General features: G+C 51.8%; 1 protein-coding gene across 1 annotated transcript; it reads right to left on the bottom strand.

Annotated features, from left to right (window-relative positions):
- Nucleotides 1-1,730: 1,730 nt before the first annotated feature.
- On the bottom strand, nucleotides 1,731-16,699 carry SLC48A1 (solute carrier family 48 member 1). Its single transcript, XM_074853582.1, has 3 exons — nucleotides 16,538-16,699; nucleotides 6,223-6,390; nucleotides 1,731-4,336 (listed from the first exon to the last, which is right to left on the bottom strand). Exons 1-3 carry the CDS (start codon nucleotides 16,674-16,676, stop codon nucleotides 4,200-4,202), a joined length of 444 nt encoding a protein of 147 aa, XP_074709683.1. The 5' UTR covers nucleotides 16,677-16,699; the 3' UTR covers nucleotides 1,731-4,199.
- Between the last annotated feature and the right edge of the window lie 532 nt (nucleotides 16,700-17,231).

Raw genomic sequence — 17,231 nt, 5'->3', positions numbered from 1 at the left:
CGGCACTGTCAGCCCTCGTCACCTCCCTGTCGACGGCAGAGACTCGGTGGCTCCTCAGCAGAACAAAACCAGCTGGGATTCTGTCATGAACGAGCCGGGAATGGTGCCAGGAGCGACCTCCCGGTGCAGGAGCGGCTCCCAGAGCCATCTGCCAGACCCCGGGGAGGGAAGGGGAGCCCCAAAATGTCCCGCGGTGGCTGCCGGCCGCAGCTCGCCGCCCTGCCAGACCCTCCCGGCACCCTGGCACGGGGCACCAGTGCGGAACAAGGGCTTCGGCAGGGCCCAGCCCGCAGGGAAACGGGGGTTTTGGTGGGGATAGCGTGGTGACCACGGTGGGAGGTGGCTGCTCCCAGAGGGGTCCGGCCTCTTCCCCCCTCCCCAGCTCCACAGACACCCTCAGCTGGACGCACATCCCCGTGATGTGGGTGTCACGGGGATGAAGATCTTGCTCCTTGGGGGTCCCAGCTCCCCCCCCCAAGCCATGGCCGGGCCACTGCTGCCCTCCACTGGCTACTGCCCACCCTGCACCCATGGGTGCTCAGCCAGGGTTAGCCCCCTCGCCCACATCCCTCCTTCCCACGCTGCCACCAAAAGCTGTTGGTGCCGGGGTGGGGGACCCCTCCTGCCCCCCCTCCTTTCCCCGTAGGAGACCTCTCACCTCAGGAGCCCCCAGCAAAGCCACTCTGGGTCCCATGAGAGAAGGCGGCCAGTCGTGCCACCACGGCTGCGGCTGAGCCCGGCAAATTCATTTCATTTGTAATCGGAGTCAGAGCGGAGCTCGCCACGCAGCAACGCTGGCTGCGGAGCCTTGGACTCTCCTCTCCTGCAGGAAAAGCATCAAAGGGGAGAAGCTGGCCCAGCGCTTCCCAAATTTATTCCAAATGTTCTAATTACCGCGGCCTCCCACCAGCCACTCCACTCGCTGGCCGGGCTACGGAAAATGGATGATCAGGAATCAAGATGCCTGGGCCTCCCCCTGCCCCGAACCGTGCTGACCTGGCGGGTGGGGGGGGGGACGACACACAGGGTCCTGGTGGCAGCCTCAGCACCAGGACTTGTGTCACCAGGCGGGACTGGGAGGGGAAGAGCCGCCCCAGGGCTGGTTTGGGGAGGAGGGATCCCCACCAGCATCACCCGGGGCAGGGGCACGCAGCCACCCCGTGTCGGGTGCTGGGTCAGAAAGTCACCAAATGTCCAGCGCTGGATTGAAGATATCACCTTGCATTTCCCTTCCTTGCTCAGCTTCCCAAAAGTGCCTTCTCTTTCCCAAAAGCCCAAGAGGAAGAGGAGGTGCAGGATTCCCGTTTCCCCCTCAGAGCGCGCTCACCAGCCAAGAGCAGATGGAAATGGGGGGGGTCCCAGCCACCCCCCGGCCCTTCACCGCGGGTGCCGACGACACGCACGCTGTCGTTCAGATAAAAAGGGGCTGGAAACAACATCACTTGCTCAGAAAGTCCTTTGTGCTGAAATCGTAAAACGCAGAGGGATTTGTGAGGGGAAAAACACCCATCGGGCAGCGGTGCCTGTGGCTCAGACACCGAGGGTGCTGGTAACGACACAAGGGACAGAGTTAAATGCTGCGGGGCCACATCACCCCAAAACCCAAAATGTTTTGCACAATTCACCCCCGTCTTTCCCACAAAGAGCGCTGTTCCTGCAGGTTGTCATCGGGGAGGGAGACAGGCAGAATCTAACAACCTGACAGGGAAAAAAATCACTCCAGACACAGGTTTGGTGAGAAAAACGACTGTATTTCTGCTCTTACCGTGGTGTCACGTACAGGTTATAGTGTGGTTTAGTACAAGCAGCCACTGGGATACACGCGAATGAACCCCACTGTGAATTACATCATCCCACCGCAGCACCAACTCTTACACCAAGCGTGCAAACGAAGCATAAACAATGTAAAAATATATTATATATTTACATACACAATCTTTTAAAAAGCCGAGATGCAAGTATAAATTCCGGAGCTAAAACACGTCGGGGAGAAAACAGGTTAGATTCAGTGAGCTGTTTGTAGGCAAATTTACAGTCACAAAAATAAACTTTCAAAACCCCCGGGGTAAAGCGACCGGGTTTTGGAAGGGAGCCCCCGCTGCGAGACGCCGGGGGCGCAGCCAGGAGTTCTCTGCACCTCGGGGACAAGGTTTTGCTGCCGGGCAGTGGCAGAGCCCCGTCACGGGAGCTCTGGGAGCTGGGGCACACCAGGGGCGGGGGCAGCGCGGTGTCGGGGAGATGGAAGACGAGGTGTGAGACAAACGGAGTGACCGATGCTAAAACCACTCGCAAACTCCACAGCGGGTGGCACGGCTTTGGGCAGGGAAGTGAGATGAGCCGTTCCATCCCCGGCCGGGCATGCTGGCCACCCGACGTCGGCAGAAAGGGAGATTTTAGTATTTAATTCCTGAGTATTAATCTCATAAGTATTAATCTCCTAAGAAAGCGCATTTCACATTCGCAGCCTCTGTCTGGGTTTAGTGACTCCAGCAGGTCCCCTGGCAAAAGCTGGTTATAACCTCAGTTTACACACAGCCCCAACGAGGTTCCTCCATCTGGTTAAGTCACCCGAGGATCTTCCTACCCACTAGCAACACATGTTGTCAAACACTTCCAAAATCCCCTCACCGGCTCAAGTGAATTCCTGTGTGCTTGAACCAAAGCAAAACACAGAGCAGCGAAGGGGAGGATGGAGCCTTTGGGCACGGAGAGGGATTCCAACACAGCCACAGAGCGCTTGCCTAGGAGAGGGTGACAAAGCCCAGGCCCAGCAGAGCGCTGCCCAAAACCAGACCGGGAGCTTTGTGTGGCGTGGGAGAAAGCCGGGCTGACAGCAGAGCCCGCAGGACCCACCGCTCGCACCGCGCGGTCACAAAACCCTGAGCAGGTCCCGACACCCACCCTCTGCCACCAACCGCCAAAAGGGCACTTCGGGGCGGCTCCAGCAGCACCCCGGGAGTTGTGGCAGGACAGTTGTGGCTGGGAGACCCCTCCAAACACCCGCCTTGTTCACCGAAGGGAAGGGGCTGCTCCTGCCTCTCTTTGCACCCACCCACAGGATTATTCATGGAATACAAACTGCCGTGCCCAGTTTGCAGCAGCCAGGCCCATCCGCCCGACACGGCGGAACGCTGGCCTGGGTTCTGCCAGAGCAGAAAAACCTTCAGCTGGTTTGAAGTACAAATAGATAACAAGGAAAGAGGCAAATGCTTGGGGGTTTCAAGCCTCCCAGGGTAGCTGCTAGCGGGGAGCAAAACACGGGGATTAAAGAAGTCACTAAATCCAGCCAGGTTTCAGGTCGGGGGGAGCAGTGCCACGCAGGGCTGGCTCCCCGCTCTCATCCTGCTGCTACAGGGGAGCTGAGCAAAGAAAAGGAAGCGCTACTGCCTACAAAAAGAGATTTTTTTTTTTTTAGAAGAATCATATTCACGTTTCTCCAGAGGTTCATGCCTTTGCCCAGTGCATCTTTCACCCAAACACCTGATTCTACATGCTACAACTTTTGAGTGTTAAATAGGGTATAAGTTCCTTTTTAAAAATGATCCTGGAGAGCAGCCAGAAACAGCATTCTCCACCTCTGACAGAGCTTTGAGATGACCAGTGCTTCTCTGCTGCTGGCCCGTCCCTCCGGGCTCACCCAGACCACAGGGGAGAGCTGACCTCGTGTACAATGTCTAAAAAGAAAATACTGGAAGCTGCGGGGTGCCGGCTGGAAGGTAGGTAGGGACTTCTGCCACAAAGAAGGGCTCATCTCTCCCCTCCCCTCCGCGGAGCAGAGCAGCGCAAAGGAGCCAACTTTCACACAGCAGCGTCCTTTGCTACAGACATCTGGGGCGCCCATGTGCAGCACTCACGGGGATGAGACGTCGGGGTGCTGCAGCCACGAGGAACAAACCTGGTGGGCCCAGGACCTCGTCCCCGCGGGAAAACTCCCCCGGGCTTCGGGGCAAGAAAGTCTGTCACCTCACTACCAGACACAGGGACTCCCAGGGCAGTTACAGAGAGACTAGATCGACATCATTAGCCAGACTTTAAATGGTTGAGTAAAAGCAATTAGGAAAAACCCCTACTGCGGACAGACAAACCAAGCAGCACTGGGTGGGTTCCTGCTCCACCTCTTGTACACCTCTCGCGTGTGCCATGCCTCGGGGGGGCAAGTCAAACAGCCAGCACCTTCAGGCAGGGTTGAAGTCCGAGCGTTAGAAGTCACTGAGGATACTGATGTCTGCAAACTCGTTCCTGTACCGGTAAGCATACAAACTGAGCAGGAAGGCCCATTTCAAGGAGATGAAACTCCAGACGCACGACAGGTAGTAGCTTCTGGGATCAGTCAGGGCTAGGAGAGAAAAGGATACAGATACATTTGAAAATCCCATTTATCCCTCACGCAGGAAGAACCCAACTCAGCCCCCCGGTTCCTGGGAGCTTCCCAGCCCACATCTAAAGATCTTGTGCTGCGAGCAAGGCTCAGCCAGTGCCGCCTTCCCAGCTCTCAACCTCATCGCTGCCACAGGAGAGTGTTCTGGTCACGGTCTGAGGAAGGATTATCATCTCAAGAGGCAGATCCTAAGGTCACCCGCTCAGCCACCCCAAACTCTCCTTGCTTAGGGCCCAAAGGATGGAGTTGGGTGAATTCCTGGATGGCAGAAACATGTGGCTCAAGAAAACCTCAACCCGCAGTTCTGAATTTCTCTCCCCCTGCCTTACCACTGCTCCCTTCCACCCCACCACGGCAGGCAGAGAGGAAATCTGCACATCTCGGGGGTGAAAACAGGAAATAAAATAGATCTTCCTTCTAAAAATGTTTTTACCAACGGTTGTGGCCAACATTTAATTAAAACTGGTGCACTCCAACCTGTACTGCAGGTCCTCAGTACAGCGCTGTGATAATCACAGCTCGGCGAGTGATGTAACAGCCTCTTTTTAGAGAATCTTTGCAAATGAACACACTTCTTCATCTATATAAAACTGCCTTGACTCAGGGATTACTTTGAGGACATGTGGGTACGGTTCTGCTTTTTGAGCGCGTGTCAGCAGGCTTCATATTTATTTTCAACATTTATCGGTTTTTGTTTGTTCTAGAGATGTCATCAACTTTGTGATTCGCTTATTACATAACCTAATGCGCAAAACAATTCCACTTCTAAGTACAGAAGTTTGGCCATTGTTAAAAAATAAACGTGATCATTTTTTTGAAGAATGCACAGAACAGTACTTACTCAGTAAGCCCCACTCATTAGATGTACCAGTCCTACACTTTCCATACTTAAATAAGCTGTGCAGATGTTCTACTTCCCCCCCTCAAATTAGGGCTTTCCCTAAAATACCTCAATTTCCCTAAAAAACCCCAAATATTCCGCAAAACAGTTTTTCCTCATGTCTCCAAGAAAGGACATGATGAAAAATATTTGGTTTTCTTTTTACATTTGTATTTCTAACGATCGAGTACGAGTATTTTCACACCCTTCCAGGCGGCCGAAGCACTCGAATCTCCACAGGGAGCATATTTAGGCTCAGCCGAGGGTTTTGGGTGGGTTACGACCCCAGCACAGCGTGCCCACCACCGTGAGTACAACAACAACAGGACTCTTCGCAGCTATCAGCCCAAATGCAGCGAGCAACAAACACAGACAACTCCTAAAAAAAACAAAACCCAAACTTTCTCTCTTTGGTTTATTGCCAAGCAAATACTGGGAGTAATTACGTGAACCCTCCTCAGACAATGTTAAATATTTTATAGCAACACAGCTTTATATGCTGACTAAGTGGGGAAGGCATTGTCACCCTGCTGACTCGTGTTTGGATTTTAATATCCTCACCCACCTGCTTTATGAGGGCTGCAGAGACAATGTTTAAGAGCACTCCCTTTATTTGTCCTAGAAATAAGTAAATTCCAGTTCCTATAAGAAAAAATGCTGGAAAACATGGACTGCCTGCCAGCAGGCCCCCAGAGCAGGCCTAGCAAGGCAGCCGTCAAACATCAGAAAGTGCCCTCAGGGAGCGGCACTCATCGGGCAGCAGAATTTCTCTTGTGTCATCAAGATCCCACAGCAAAAAAATGGAAGCGCAGCCCCTCCCCACAAGTCTCTCAACACCTCTCAGAAGAGAGGGGCAGGAGCACCCCCAGACTCAGACCCCAGCTCTGCTCTGCAGGCTCTTCCATCCCGTCAAATCCAACCCCAGTAATCCCAGCATCGCTAGTCATTTCTCCCAGTTACTTACACTGGTGCTTGGTGATGGCCAGAACAAGGAATGTGCAGAATCCCACCACGGAGAGAGCTGAGAAGAGGATCCCGATGAAGAGGAAGAACCTCAGCCCTTTTAACCAGGTCCTCCAGTAATCCTGCACATACATCACATGCGTGATTAGGGCCCAGAGCGCCAGAACACCTGCTCGATCAGACAGCAAGGGCAGTCAGTACCGGCGTCACACCGGCGCAGAAAGGTCTCTAATAAACAAACATCTCATTAAACCCCCCCACGAAACACCGAGCAACACTAACGCTTCGTGGCCGCGTCCCCCCTCCCCGCCCCGAGAGGGAAAAGAGCAGAACAAACGGCTGCCTGCACCAGCGCTGCCCCCCACAACCACCCCGGCCCCCCCCGGCTTCCGCAGGGGCTCGGGGAGACGCACAGGAGGGACTTTGCTCATGGAACAGATTCCCCTCGACAGCGTGTTCGTTGTCCCGTTTGGGATAGACCCGTTTCGTGCATTCTCAGCGCAGGTTTATTTAACTCTCCCCACAGCTTTCACGGCGTCGCGCGAGCCAAGCCCTTGGCAGGAATTAGTGCAGCGGCTCCCAAAGGCCGGGCGGCCCCTTTCACAAACGGGGGCGATGACGCAGAGCACGGCTGCCCGACCCCTCAACCACGAGATACAGGACCCGTTCAGGTCTCAGCATCTCACACCCCGCCTTTTAGCTCCAACGTATCCTCGGTTAACTTCATAAAGAGTGGATTTATACAAATCCCCTCCAAACGCTTCACGTGTTTCAAGCCAAGGGGTGTGGAAGTTCAGCTCCCAGATGATTCGCACGTACAATTCCCGCTTACGGCAAAGCACGCTCACTGAGTGGTTAAGGTGGCTTAAATCTAACTCTGTACCTTTGGGTCTGGCCCAAACCTCCTGGATTACATAACCAGACAAATATTTGAGCGCATACAGTTTATATGGTTTGTTTTTTTTTTTTTTTTAAGAACAGCCAAATTCACGATGGCTTTAATAGAGCAGCAACAGGCATTTCCCTAAGCTTAGGTGACTGGTCCATAACCAAAGTTTCAACTCTTATCAAAAGGGAGGAAACGACAGTTAGAAAAAGGGAGGAAAGCATCCAAATAACAGCTGGAAACAGCTTCTGATATAGGGCAAAACCGACGCATCCTTCCCTGATCTTGTTCTAAAAAGTGCTACCTTTTCACCACACCCCAGGAAACAACCAGAAGGGACCCTCAATACAAGACCTGTCCGTTCACACGCTTAAAGCCCGTCACAGCTTTTACACCCCCCCAGAACAAGGCTGGCTGGCACTCCCCATTACACAGTCCCAATGACAAGCAGCATCACCAACTCCAATTATAGCAAGCTGCTCCTCCGTTTAGGGCGCAGGGCTGAAGAGTCCGACCAAACCTCCTTAAGCCGCTAACTCAACCTATAGTTAGAGCCACTTTACAGACTTAAAACATTCGATTCATTTTGGCAAAGACCTCAGCGGCGTTTCTGAAATTTGAACCTCCAGTGGTGCAACTAACTGGCTTGTATTTCTCCTCCGCTGCCACCTCCTTTCCAGATTTTATTTTAAGGGCAGCAGGGGAAAAAAAAATAATAATAATAAAAAAAAAATATGACACCACTGCTAAAATACCAGGCTGCTTTATATGGTATCCTGCAATAACACAGACCTCCCTCTGTGGCTACTTCTCAACATCAAAGGAAGCGAAAACCAGCCTTGCCCACTACAAGATAAACATTTTAATACTAAGAACAGCCACAAGTCTTGCCAGAGCTCATTTGTTACTGGATACGGTCATTATACACAAAGCTTCCCAAGGCTTAAAAGAAGGTATTATAGCACAGGGGCCAACAGCTGTGTCAAAAGCGATAGATGGGCAGAGCCGAGAGCCGCCGTACGAACGCGCTGGACTCGCTTTTCAGCTCCCAAGCGCCCTTCAGCTCCTCTCCAGCAGGTTTTTCTGACCTCACCGGCCACACGGCCGGTGCATGCGCTGCAGCTGCACGTCAAACGCGGCTGAATTACACAAAGTCAGTTCCAGGTTAGACAGGAGAACCCCGGCAATGGTTTTTGCCTCTTTGACGTCTTGGGATGGGGCAAAGAAAGCTAAAATACCCTCCATGGTGGCTCACAGAAGGGGTGGGTGGAAGAAGGACAACCTTCAAAAGAAAAACCCCATCAAAAGCAAAAGCACTCAGGGTGAACTAAAAACCCAAGAGTAAAGGGCTGATATCCAGGACAGATGTGGCTCACAGATATTTTACCACCACGAACAGGAAAGGCAGAATCCGTCCATCACCTCACCTGGTCGGACCTGCTGTACCTCGGCAGCACCTAAGGATGTTTTCTGGCTCCAGGCAGTCAGGATTTTAATTCTGAGACTCTCCTCAAGTCACCTACAGACACTGCTTTTCCATGACTGATTCCACACAGGCTACCTCCACGCACGTGCGCCAGAGATCACAAAGCTGGCAGAAGACACCCTGCAGCCGCACAAGGCCGTAACTGCGTTGGCAGCGCGTTTCAAAAAGCCTGCCACGGGATTTGGTGGCAAAGCCTATCGCTCAGCTTGTCAACAACCCCTTGCTCGACTTCATATTACCTTTAAGCTTGTGCTCCAGCAACTTCAACCCACATTTTTAAAAAAAAAAACGGGGAACTTCTGTTTTTCAGTCAGCAAAACAAGCTGCTTCCCCACCCAAGCGCTTTCAGATGACTTGGCACAATTTGTTTGAACTGCTGAGTCAAGCTGCCAGCATTTCCACACCACAACTGCTGCTGATGCTCCGAAAGCTCCCGGTGGGGAGAGCAGCAGCACCGCGTGAGCTGTCACTTGATCTTCCCCCCACTGCCGGGCCTGACCCTGCACCTTCCCCTCACCCTAAAGCCTGACACAGCACTTGAAGCTATTTGGCAAACCGTTGTGTTCGGTTAATCCTTAGTCTACAGTAACCACCTCACACGTGACTGAGCAAAAAAAAAAAGCCTCATGACAACTTCCCCACGCGCTGAAGGGCTGAGTTTGGTCACACGGGCCATTGTTTTACAGGCAGCTCAGCCACCACGTTCATTACCACATGGAGGGGAAAGGAGCCTCCTCCAGCTCCAGCCACACGTTTGCCTCCTCTCCCTTACACCACTCCGAACCGTCGGTGAGGCCATCCAGCTTGCAAAGCAGTTATTTATTTTTTTTCCTCCTAAAACGGCAGAAAAGCATTCCAACAGGTTAAATCAGCTCACAACACCGTCTGAAAAACATCAGCACAAGAAACGTCGGTGGCACACATTCAGGGACAGGTAGGAGAGATGAGAACAGGACTTTGCTTTTTCAACTGCTTAATTTGCCCCTCCTGAGCTTGTGAGCTCATACTGGGGCGGGCACCCGACGGCCGCAGCACCGCTCCGACCCAGGGAGCGGCCACAAAAGAAAGCAAAGCCACCACCCAGATGTTGACAAAGACACGGGGATAGAAGGGGCATCCCAAGAGGGATGAATCTACACAGCAGCAGGGCAGGGCAAGCCAAGCTCAGATACACGAGGAAAACAAACAAATATTGGGGGGAATTCAATTTAAGCAGAGTCTGTTGCTAAATACAGTCATCACTAACCAAACGCTTCAACACATGAGAACATGCACCTTTGCTAAAAAGCCTTCCTGAAGCTAAGTGCTGATCGACACACAGCGTTCAGCGGGGAAAAGCCCCGCTAGTTCTAATCAACTCCAGAGGAAAAGTCTCTGTGAATGCTGGAATGAGAGTTTGATTCATGTTTAATTCAGCTGAAACTGGGTTCAGGAAAAGAAAAATCACCTTCTAGTCACAAATATACGCGAGCTAAACTGCGAGAAGAACAAATTTACAGAACAGACTCTCATTATCACACAGAGAAACCAAAACCATACTAGTACTTTTAATCAATGTGAAATCTCTCACTTCGTAGACCTTTGGAGGTTCACCACCAGCTCTACGTAGGCAACAGAAGAACACCCAGCTCAGCCGCACAACTGAAACAGGTTTTACTGGAATAGGAAATAAAACATATGTCTCGTTTCAAGTCTGGAATGATGAACTGCAGGACCTCCAGTTTTTCTTTTTCACCTCGAGCGATTCCCCCCAATCCCCTCCCTCTCCACAACCACAGTTCTATTCTCCCGTGGAATCGCACTTTGCACAGAAGCAAAACCTGAACCTGCAAACGTAGCCCTGGAGTTGCACTGGTGGTTGTCAGCTCCAGTTACATCGCCCACTTAAAACAACATCAAAAATCTTACCCCCCTTTCCCAGAAACATTTGTCTTGGTGGATTTACCCCACACATCACCGTTGGAATGACCCTAAAATAAGAGCTGCTCCGTAAGACACAATCAAGGGATTTCCGACACAGAGCAACGGGAAAGTTACCTCTAAATCAAAAACTAATTACCCCAAGTACACAAAGCTCCAGGAAAAGGAAACTGGCCCATCAAACATCCCCGAGCACATCTGAAACAACAGCGACAGGGGCAGGGTTTTTTAAACAGAAGTTAACAGGTATTTTGGCAAGATTAACTCATATTAAAAATACAAAAACTTGCAGCACACTTGGAACAAGTTTAAATAAATTGTAAAGGCAAGTTCAAAAGCAGGCTCGCCCCCAGCCTGTAATAAACACTAATATCTAAATATTTTGATAAGCCCTTTCGAAAGTTTGGCATACTTTAGCTCAAGTGAAATAAAACTTTCCCTTTCTCCGAGCATAAAAACAAAAACCGTGACAAACAAAAGGTTTTGTCAGACCCCTGCTCATCACTGACCGATTCTTCGGTCCCAGCAAAACAAGCCGCATTGTGGATGGGGAATAACAGCACAGCTGCTTCCCTGAGGTCAGAGCTGCCCGAGGCCAAACGTGTCAGGCCACGTTTGCACGCCGCGGTAGGACACTGTGTACGACACGAAGGGGCGTTACAGATTCTAGGAAAAAACAACAAATGTGCAGCGGAGGCCAAAAAAACCCAAGCGAAGGCATAGAGACAGAAGCTGTTCTGCGATGAGCGCTCCTACTCCGGCCTTCTGAAGCTCAGAACACGTGTTGATGATCGCAGACGAGGATGATGGCAAACGAAATGACAGTAAAAATGGAAAACAGTATTAAAAATTACTTGCACGGTCCTGGAAAATATGAAATCTACGGTGACCAACTAGAAGACTTTTTTCCAGAGCACTTTCAAAGCCTTCAGTCATTTTCCATCTAAACAATCTTCTTTTATACACCCAGTTACTCCAGCTGGAGCATGAGAAATACCTACTCTAAAAGCAGCCTGAGCTTTGCCAACCTAAGTTGCCGTTTCTGAGTTTTGAAAACCTTCTCTTGTCTGGTTGATTCCCAGAAAGGGTAAATCGTTCTCTTCCGGGAGCTAAAGCCAAGCTAGCTCAGCCTCAGCTGTTTTTGGAAGAGGTTAAAAATGGGTTTTCTTGAACAGCTCTTCTGCCAAAATAGCTGGGGATCAACACTGAAATATTTTAGGAAAACAGCTCTCGAAGGAGAGGAGCCTTTGGAGTATTCTAGTGAAAACTGGTTTTCACTTGGCAGAATTTCCCTCTGGACACGTGCACGCGAGGGCTCTACTCCCTCAGGGCGTTTCGGTTCGGAGGAAAGCAGACTGGGCCGCGCGCGAGAAGCAAAACCCGCCGTTTGGGCTCGTTGCTCAGCACCGCGTCGCTCTGCTCAGGCATCTGCAGGAAACAAGACGTACAGATCTCAGACGCTCGCGCCTCTATCATTCACGAGGAAACCAACGGCACATTTTCCAGCCCATCGGCAGCACACGACGGACTCGTTCCCTTTAACTCAATTACGGTCTTCTCTGCGCTTTTAGGGTGCTTTCCCCCGCTTTTCCACCCCTTCCTTCAGACGATGGGCTAAAGCAGCCACGAGCCGAACCGTAATCGAACAATATGTGGCATTTTATATGCAAATCCAAACATTTAAAAAGACTTTACCTCACAACTGCCACGCTTTTTGGCCGCGCTATTCCAGCCCTGGATAGGGAACAAGCCAATCTGCGTAAGTTTATCTAGTACATGCAAGGTAGATTAGTTATCAGTCTGCAGGGAATGATTACTTTGGTACGCAGCAGATACTGCATTCAGCTTCTGCTACTTTCACTCATCAGATATTTTTAAAGTTTCAAGTGTCTGTAAAGTACATTTTGTGTTTCATCTTCTTTGCAGCTGCTTTAATATCTGGTCCACATTATACTCGCAAAGCACAAGCTCTATATTTTGCCAGAAATATCTGAGCAGCTTGGAAACAGCCAATAGAGTCTCTTTGGAGCGGAAAAAAACCCCTCTCTTTCTATTAAATTTAAAAAGAGAAGATACATACACAAGAACATTAAAAGCCACTCAGGAAAGGGCTGGAAACATCCTGAAAACATTGAATTGCTTTCTTCTCTTTTAAACTGCCTCTGGCAGAATGAAAACATCAGAGTGGTTTAGAGATTCATGGCCTACTTAAAAAAAAAAAAAATTAATTTAAGGCAGCGAGGGGAGAAGGTCAAACATACAAACAAGCAGTAAATTATAAAAGCCACTGTGACTAGCTCAAAATGAAATGGCAAACCACCGAGACAGCCAGTATTAACTCAGGAATGACTTTCTGGGTCTCGTGATCAGTCGCTTAAGTTGCTGTCCCTCAGGTTATCAGAAGCACTCGATGGGGTGTTTCTGCCCAAAACCTGGGTATGATACACAAGGTCTGTATCTGATTTAAGATGATCCCAAAATTCCCAAGTATGCATGCCCCGAGGCATATTTAAGATTCGGAGGATTAGTGAGTTGATTTTACTAGGCATTGTGTGGGGGGTTTATTATTATGAAAGCCAGCCGGTAAGACTGGAAAGGTGGTTTGCTCAGCACCTTAAATTATGTGCTTCTGGTTTCATAACCAGAGGTAACTAAGGGCTCCAGCTGCAGATTCATCAGTACGTGGCAATTTTCCCTCCACGGAACTTTAATACTAGGTATTTATTTACTCCAAGTTCTAAGTCTTTAAATTATAGGAAATGTATCAGAGCGAGCAAAAGCACAAGCAGCAGCAGAGGGCAGATTTCAGTGCAAAATGCAGCCGGAAAGGTTCTCTAGAAGATAAGCAAAAGATAAATAAGCTGATTACAAAGAGAGATTCCTAATGAGACAGCGATCAGTAGGACTTCTCACAGAGAGGAAGTGTATAAACATCCCAAAACACACGTCCCTGACAAACCAAAGGCACATGAGCAAAAGCTGCAGCAGGCTGCAATCCATCTCGGCAACACAGGCGAGAGAAAAGCAACGACAAACACACAGGAGGCGACGGGAAAACCAGAAAGATAGTTAAAACTAGATAAACATGTACAAACACACACTCGCAGAGGAGGCTGGCAGGCAAAGCCTCGGCTTAATCAGAGGCATATTAACGAGGAACTGCTGCAAAGCTGCCAAATAAACCAGCCGAAACAACTTTCTGCTCCCCCCACACGGTGTCAGAGCTCCCAGCCACAACAGCCCCGCCTGCACCTCGTCCTCACTTTTGGGAGCTTCTGAATGAAATAGGCACATATAGGCCCAAAAAACCCCACCCCCCCATTTGTGCTCAAGCCCTTGAACCCACCCAGCACAGCAAACCCCTCCGGCGCAGGGGTTTGATTTCGCGCCGCAGCAGCGCGTAGGCTGCGCCCCGGCACCTGAGCTGCGCCCCACGTTTTGCGGGAGAAGCCGTCTGTCTGCGTTTACGGAAACCCGGACAACGTGCAGAAAGTCGCAACGGGTTTATTAGTAGACTAAAGGGCACAAAACAATGCCCGACAATTAACTTTGCAATGGCTGCGCGGCGGAAGATTTCAGCCGCTCGCCCACTTCGTTTCCTGCCATTCTCCGCCCGTAGACGTAAGTTCTAGTGAGCACGTTATGATAAAAATCCAGATGATTTAACAAGGCACGCCAGAAACCAAGTGAACGCCCTGCTTACCTGGAGTATCCACAGTGTCTAAGCACAACGCAAAGCTCCTACACACCGTAATTTTTTTTCTTAGAACAATCTTACTTTAGCAAGTAGCCTTAGCTTCAACGCACGGAAAAAACGGCTTTTTTTTGGCTACTCCCCCACGACTAAACAAGCACTTAGCTCTCTACCCGTGCAGGCTCCAGTGGGCAGGACGTGAAATGTTGATTTAGCAATGAACTGAGGGCACAACTCGACTTTAACGTACGCCTGGCAGCAGAACAAATTCAAAAGGTCCTCCCCGCACACGAGGGGTTTTACTCCCGCTCCTCCCTGGCCCCTCCGTCGTGGGGATAACAACGTCTGGGAGACAGCACGCTACAGATCTTCAGCTCAGGGGTGGGAGCCTAAAATAAAAGTCTCATCTCCAATGTCTGGAGCGTATTTCACCTATTGAGGGGCAGGAAAGTGAAGCAGAAGGGCAGGAAAAAGCAGCCATGAATTTCAGATGACAGGAGCTTAAATCAGCTCTAACACCAAAACACACGTTTCTTAATCTGTTTCTCAGGCTTTGTGACTCCACCTACATACACTTCACTGGATATTTGAGAGCACACCAATTCAGAGCCCAACCTAACAAATGAGCATTTTTTGTTTCTTGCTTACCTTGCTCCTTGTTATCTTAACTAGCTTGAATCACCCCCCCGGTCATTAACCAGTGCACAAACCTCATTCTGACAATAACCTGAGTAACTTCAGCACAGAAAGTACCAGCTGGTTCCTCTCTCTGCTTTCTCACCAGCCTCCTTCTAGAACACAGATTTCCGAAATTCCTCTGTGAACACAAAGACAGCACGTGCATACAGCATAAAATATTAACTCGCTCTTTTGTTGCTCATTTTTGGGGTACAACACTCCAACTTTCCTTGTGCCACCTAGTAAAGCAAAGGGTTGGAAGATCCCTGCTTAATTCCAGCTCCAGCTGGAATTAAAGCTTTTTGGAGGAAGCAGAGAGACAACCACAACCCTGCGCCTCGCACCTGCTCTGACAGCACAGCCAACACCGAGAGGCGCACGGGAGCACCGGCATTGCTCACCCACCACTACGACTTTCCAGAGTTTAACTTCACTTTCTACGCTTCCTCCAGGTGTTCAGCCAGAGAAACCCGCGAGCTGCTGAGCTGACAGACCAAGCGAGGACTAAGTTCTGCCCCAACACAGTCATTCACTAAGATCCACAACCGGCGCGGGCATCTGAATCTCACGATGCAGTTTACAGCTTCTGGCCTCTACCACAAGCAGCCCAAACGCCCATTTCACAGCGTCTGGCACAGATGCTTTCAGCGGGTCTAAACATCAGGAGGCCGGCGTTTTTCTCTTCTGAAAATACAAAGCACACGTAAATATAGGTTGCCAGACCAAAATTTTACTAGGAAAGTCAGCAAAGCTTCCACCTGTAACTCTGAAATAAAATCCTCTTCTCTGGCCAGCGCCTGGGGCTTACAGGCAATTTCAGCCTCAATTTTAGAGGTTTTTCCCTGCACGGCACCGCGAGTTACACACCATCACCAGCTGAAGCTTTTCCACCACGAACAGCAAGTTTGCTGGATGTCGTTGCAAAAAACCTTCTTGGGACCAAGGAGAAGACTAGAACAATTCCATCTACACCAGCAGCGGGGTTATAAAATACACAAATTCATTTCCTTTTTTCCTAAGGGGTGAGCATCGAGGCTGTTAACGTGTCCCACAAGCCACGGGTTTGCATTTCGAGTTGCAAATACAGCCGGACACCATGAGCTGAAGTCCCAAACCAGTTTTATCACAAGTCACTCCCTCACGGGCACAACAAGCCCCTCCGGGAGCTCCTGGGTGGATGGGGAAAGCATCACCTGCAACTTCCCGAAACAAAACGCAGCCCGCCCAAGCCCCAAAATCCAACATTATCCCCCACTCTAGTCCCTAGACGGAGCTTTTTCCCCCCCCCTCAATGCCACACGCCCGGTTTGCCGGCCTCGCCCCCACCGCTCCCGGAACACGGCGCCAAGGGCCCCGCCACGCGCCCTGGCCTCGACGCCGTCCCCGCGCACCCACCGCCCAGGCGCAAACTGTCGCTTCCCCCCATTTTCAGGCCGTTTGGTGAGTTTTGGCGAGGTAAGAGCACGCACCCGGGCTGGCACCCAGGGGGGCTCTGGGCTCACCCACCCTCCCCCCGCCCTGTCCCCCCTCACCAGCGCTGAGGGAAGCCACCCCCCCCACCGCCCCTCACCCCCAAAGGAAGGTGCTTCTCGCCCCCCCCCCCCCGCCCTGAGGGAGCTCCCTCAGCCGGCGGCGCCCCCCCCGCCTCGTACCCGAGAGCCCCCCCGCCGCCGCCGTGGCGGGCTGTCGGAAGGCCGGCGCCAGGCTCCAGGTGAAGAAGGCCGAGAGGCCCATGAGGGCGCCGGCCGCCGCGTAGGCCAGGCGGAGGGCGAGCGCCCGGCTCACCGCCATCGGAGCGCTGCGCCGCCGCCCCGCCCGCCGCCCCCCGGCCCCGCCCCGCGCCAGCGCGGCCCCTGGCGGCCGGGCGGACCGAGGGGCGGCCGGGGCGGGGACACGGCGCGGGAGGGGCGGGGGGGGGCGAGGAAATGGGGGGACTCGGGGTGCTCGTGGGGGATATGGGGGTGTGGGGACACGGGGGGGACACGGGAGGGCATGGGGGTGTGGGGACACAGGGGGGGCGTGGGGGATATGGGGGTGTGGGGACACAGGGGGACATGGGGAGTGGGGACACGGTGGGACACGGGGTGGACGTGGGGGATATGGGGGTGTGGGGACACAGAGGGACATGGGGGACACAGGGGGACATGGGGAGTGGGGACACAGGGTGGGCATGGGGGACACAGGTGGACATGGAGTGTGGGGACACAGGGTGGACGTGAAGAGTGGGGACACGGGGGAACACGGGGTGGACGTGGGGGATATGGGGGTGTGGGGACACAGGGTGGGCATGGGGGATACAGGTGGACATGGGGTGTGGGGACACAGGGTGGGCGTGGGGGATATGGG

This window comes from Strix uralensis, chromosome 33, assembly GCF_047716275.1.
Source record: "Strix uralensis isolate ZFMK-TIS-50842 chromosome 33, bStrUra1, whole genome shotgun sequence".
Taxonomy (NCBI): Eukaryota; Metazoa; Chordata; class Aves; order Strigiformes; family Strigidae; genus Strix; species Strix uralensis.
The sequence above is the reverse complement of the archived record's forward strand: the minus strand, read 5'-3'. Positions and strand labels throughout refer to the sequence as shown.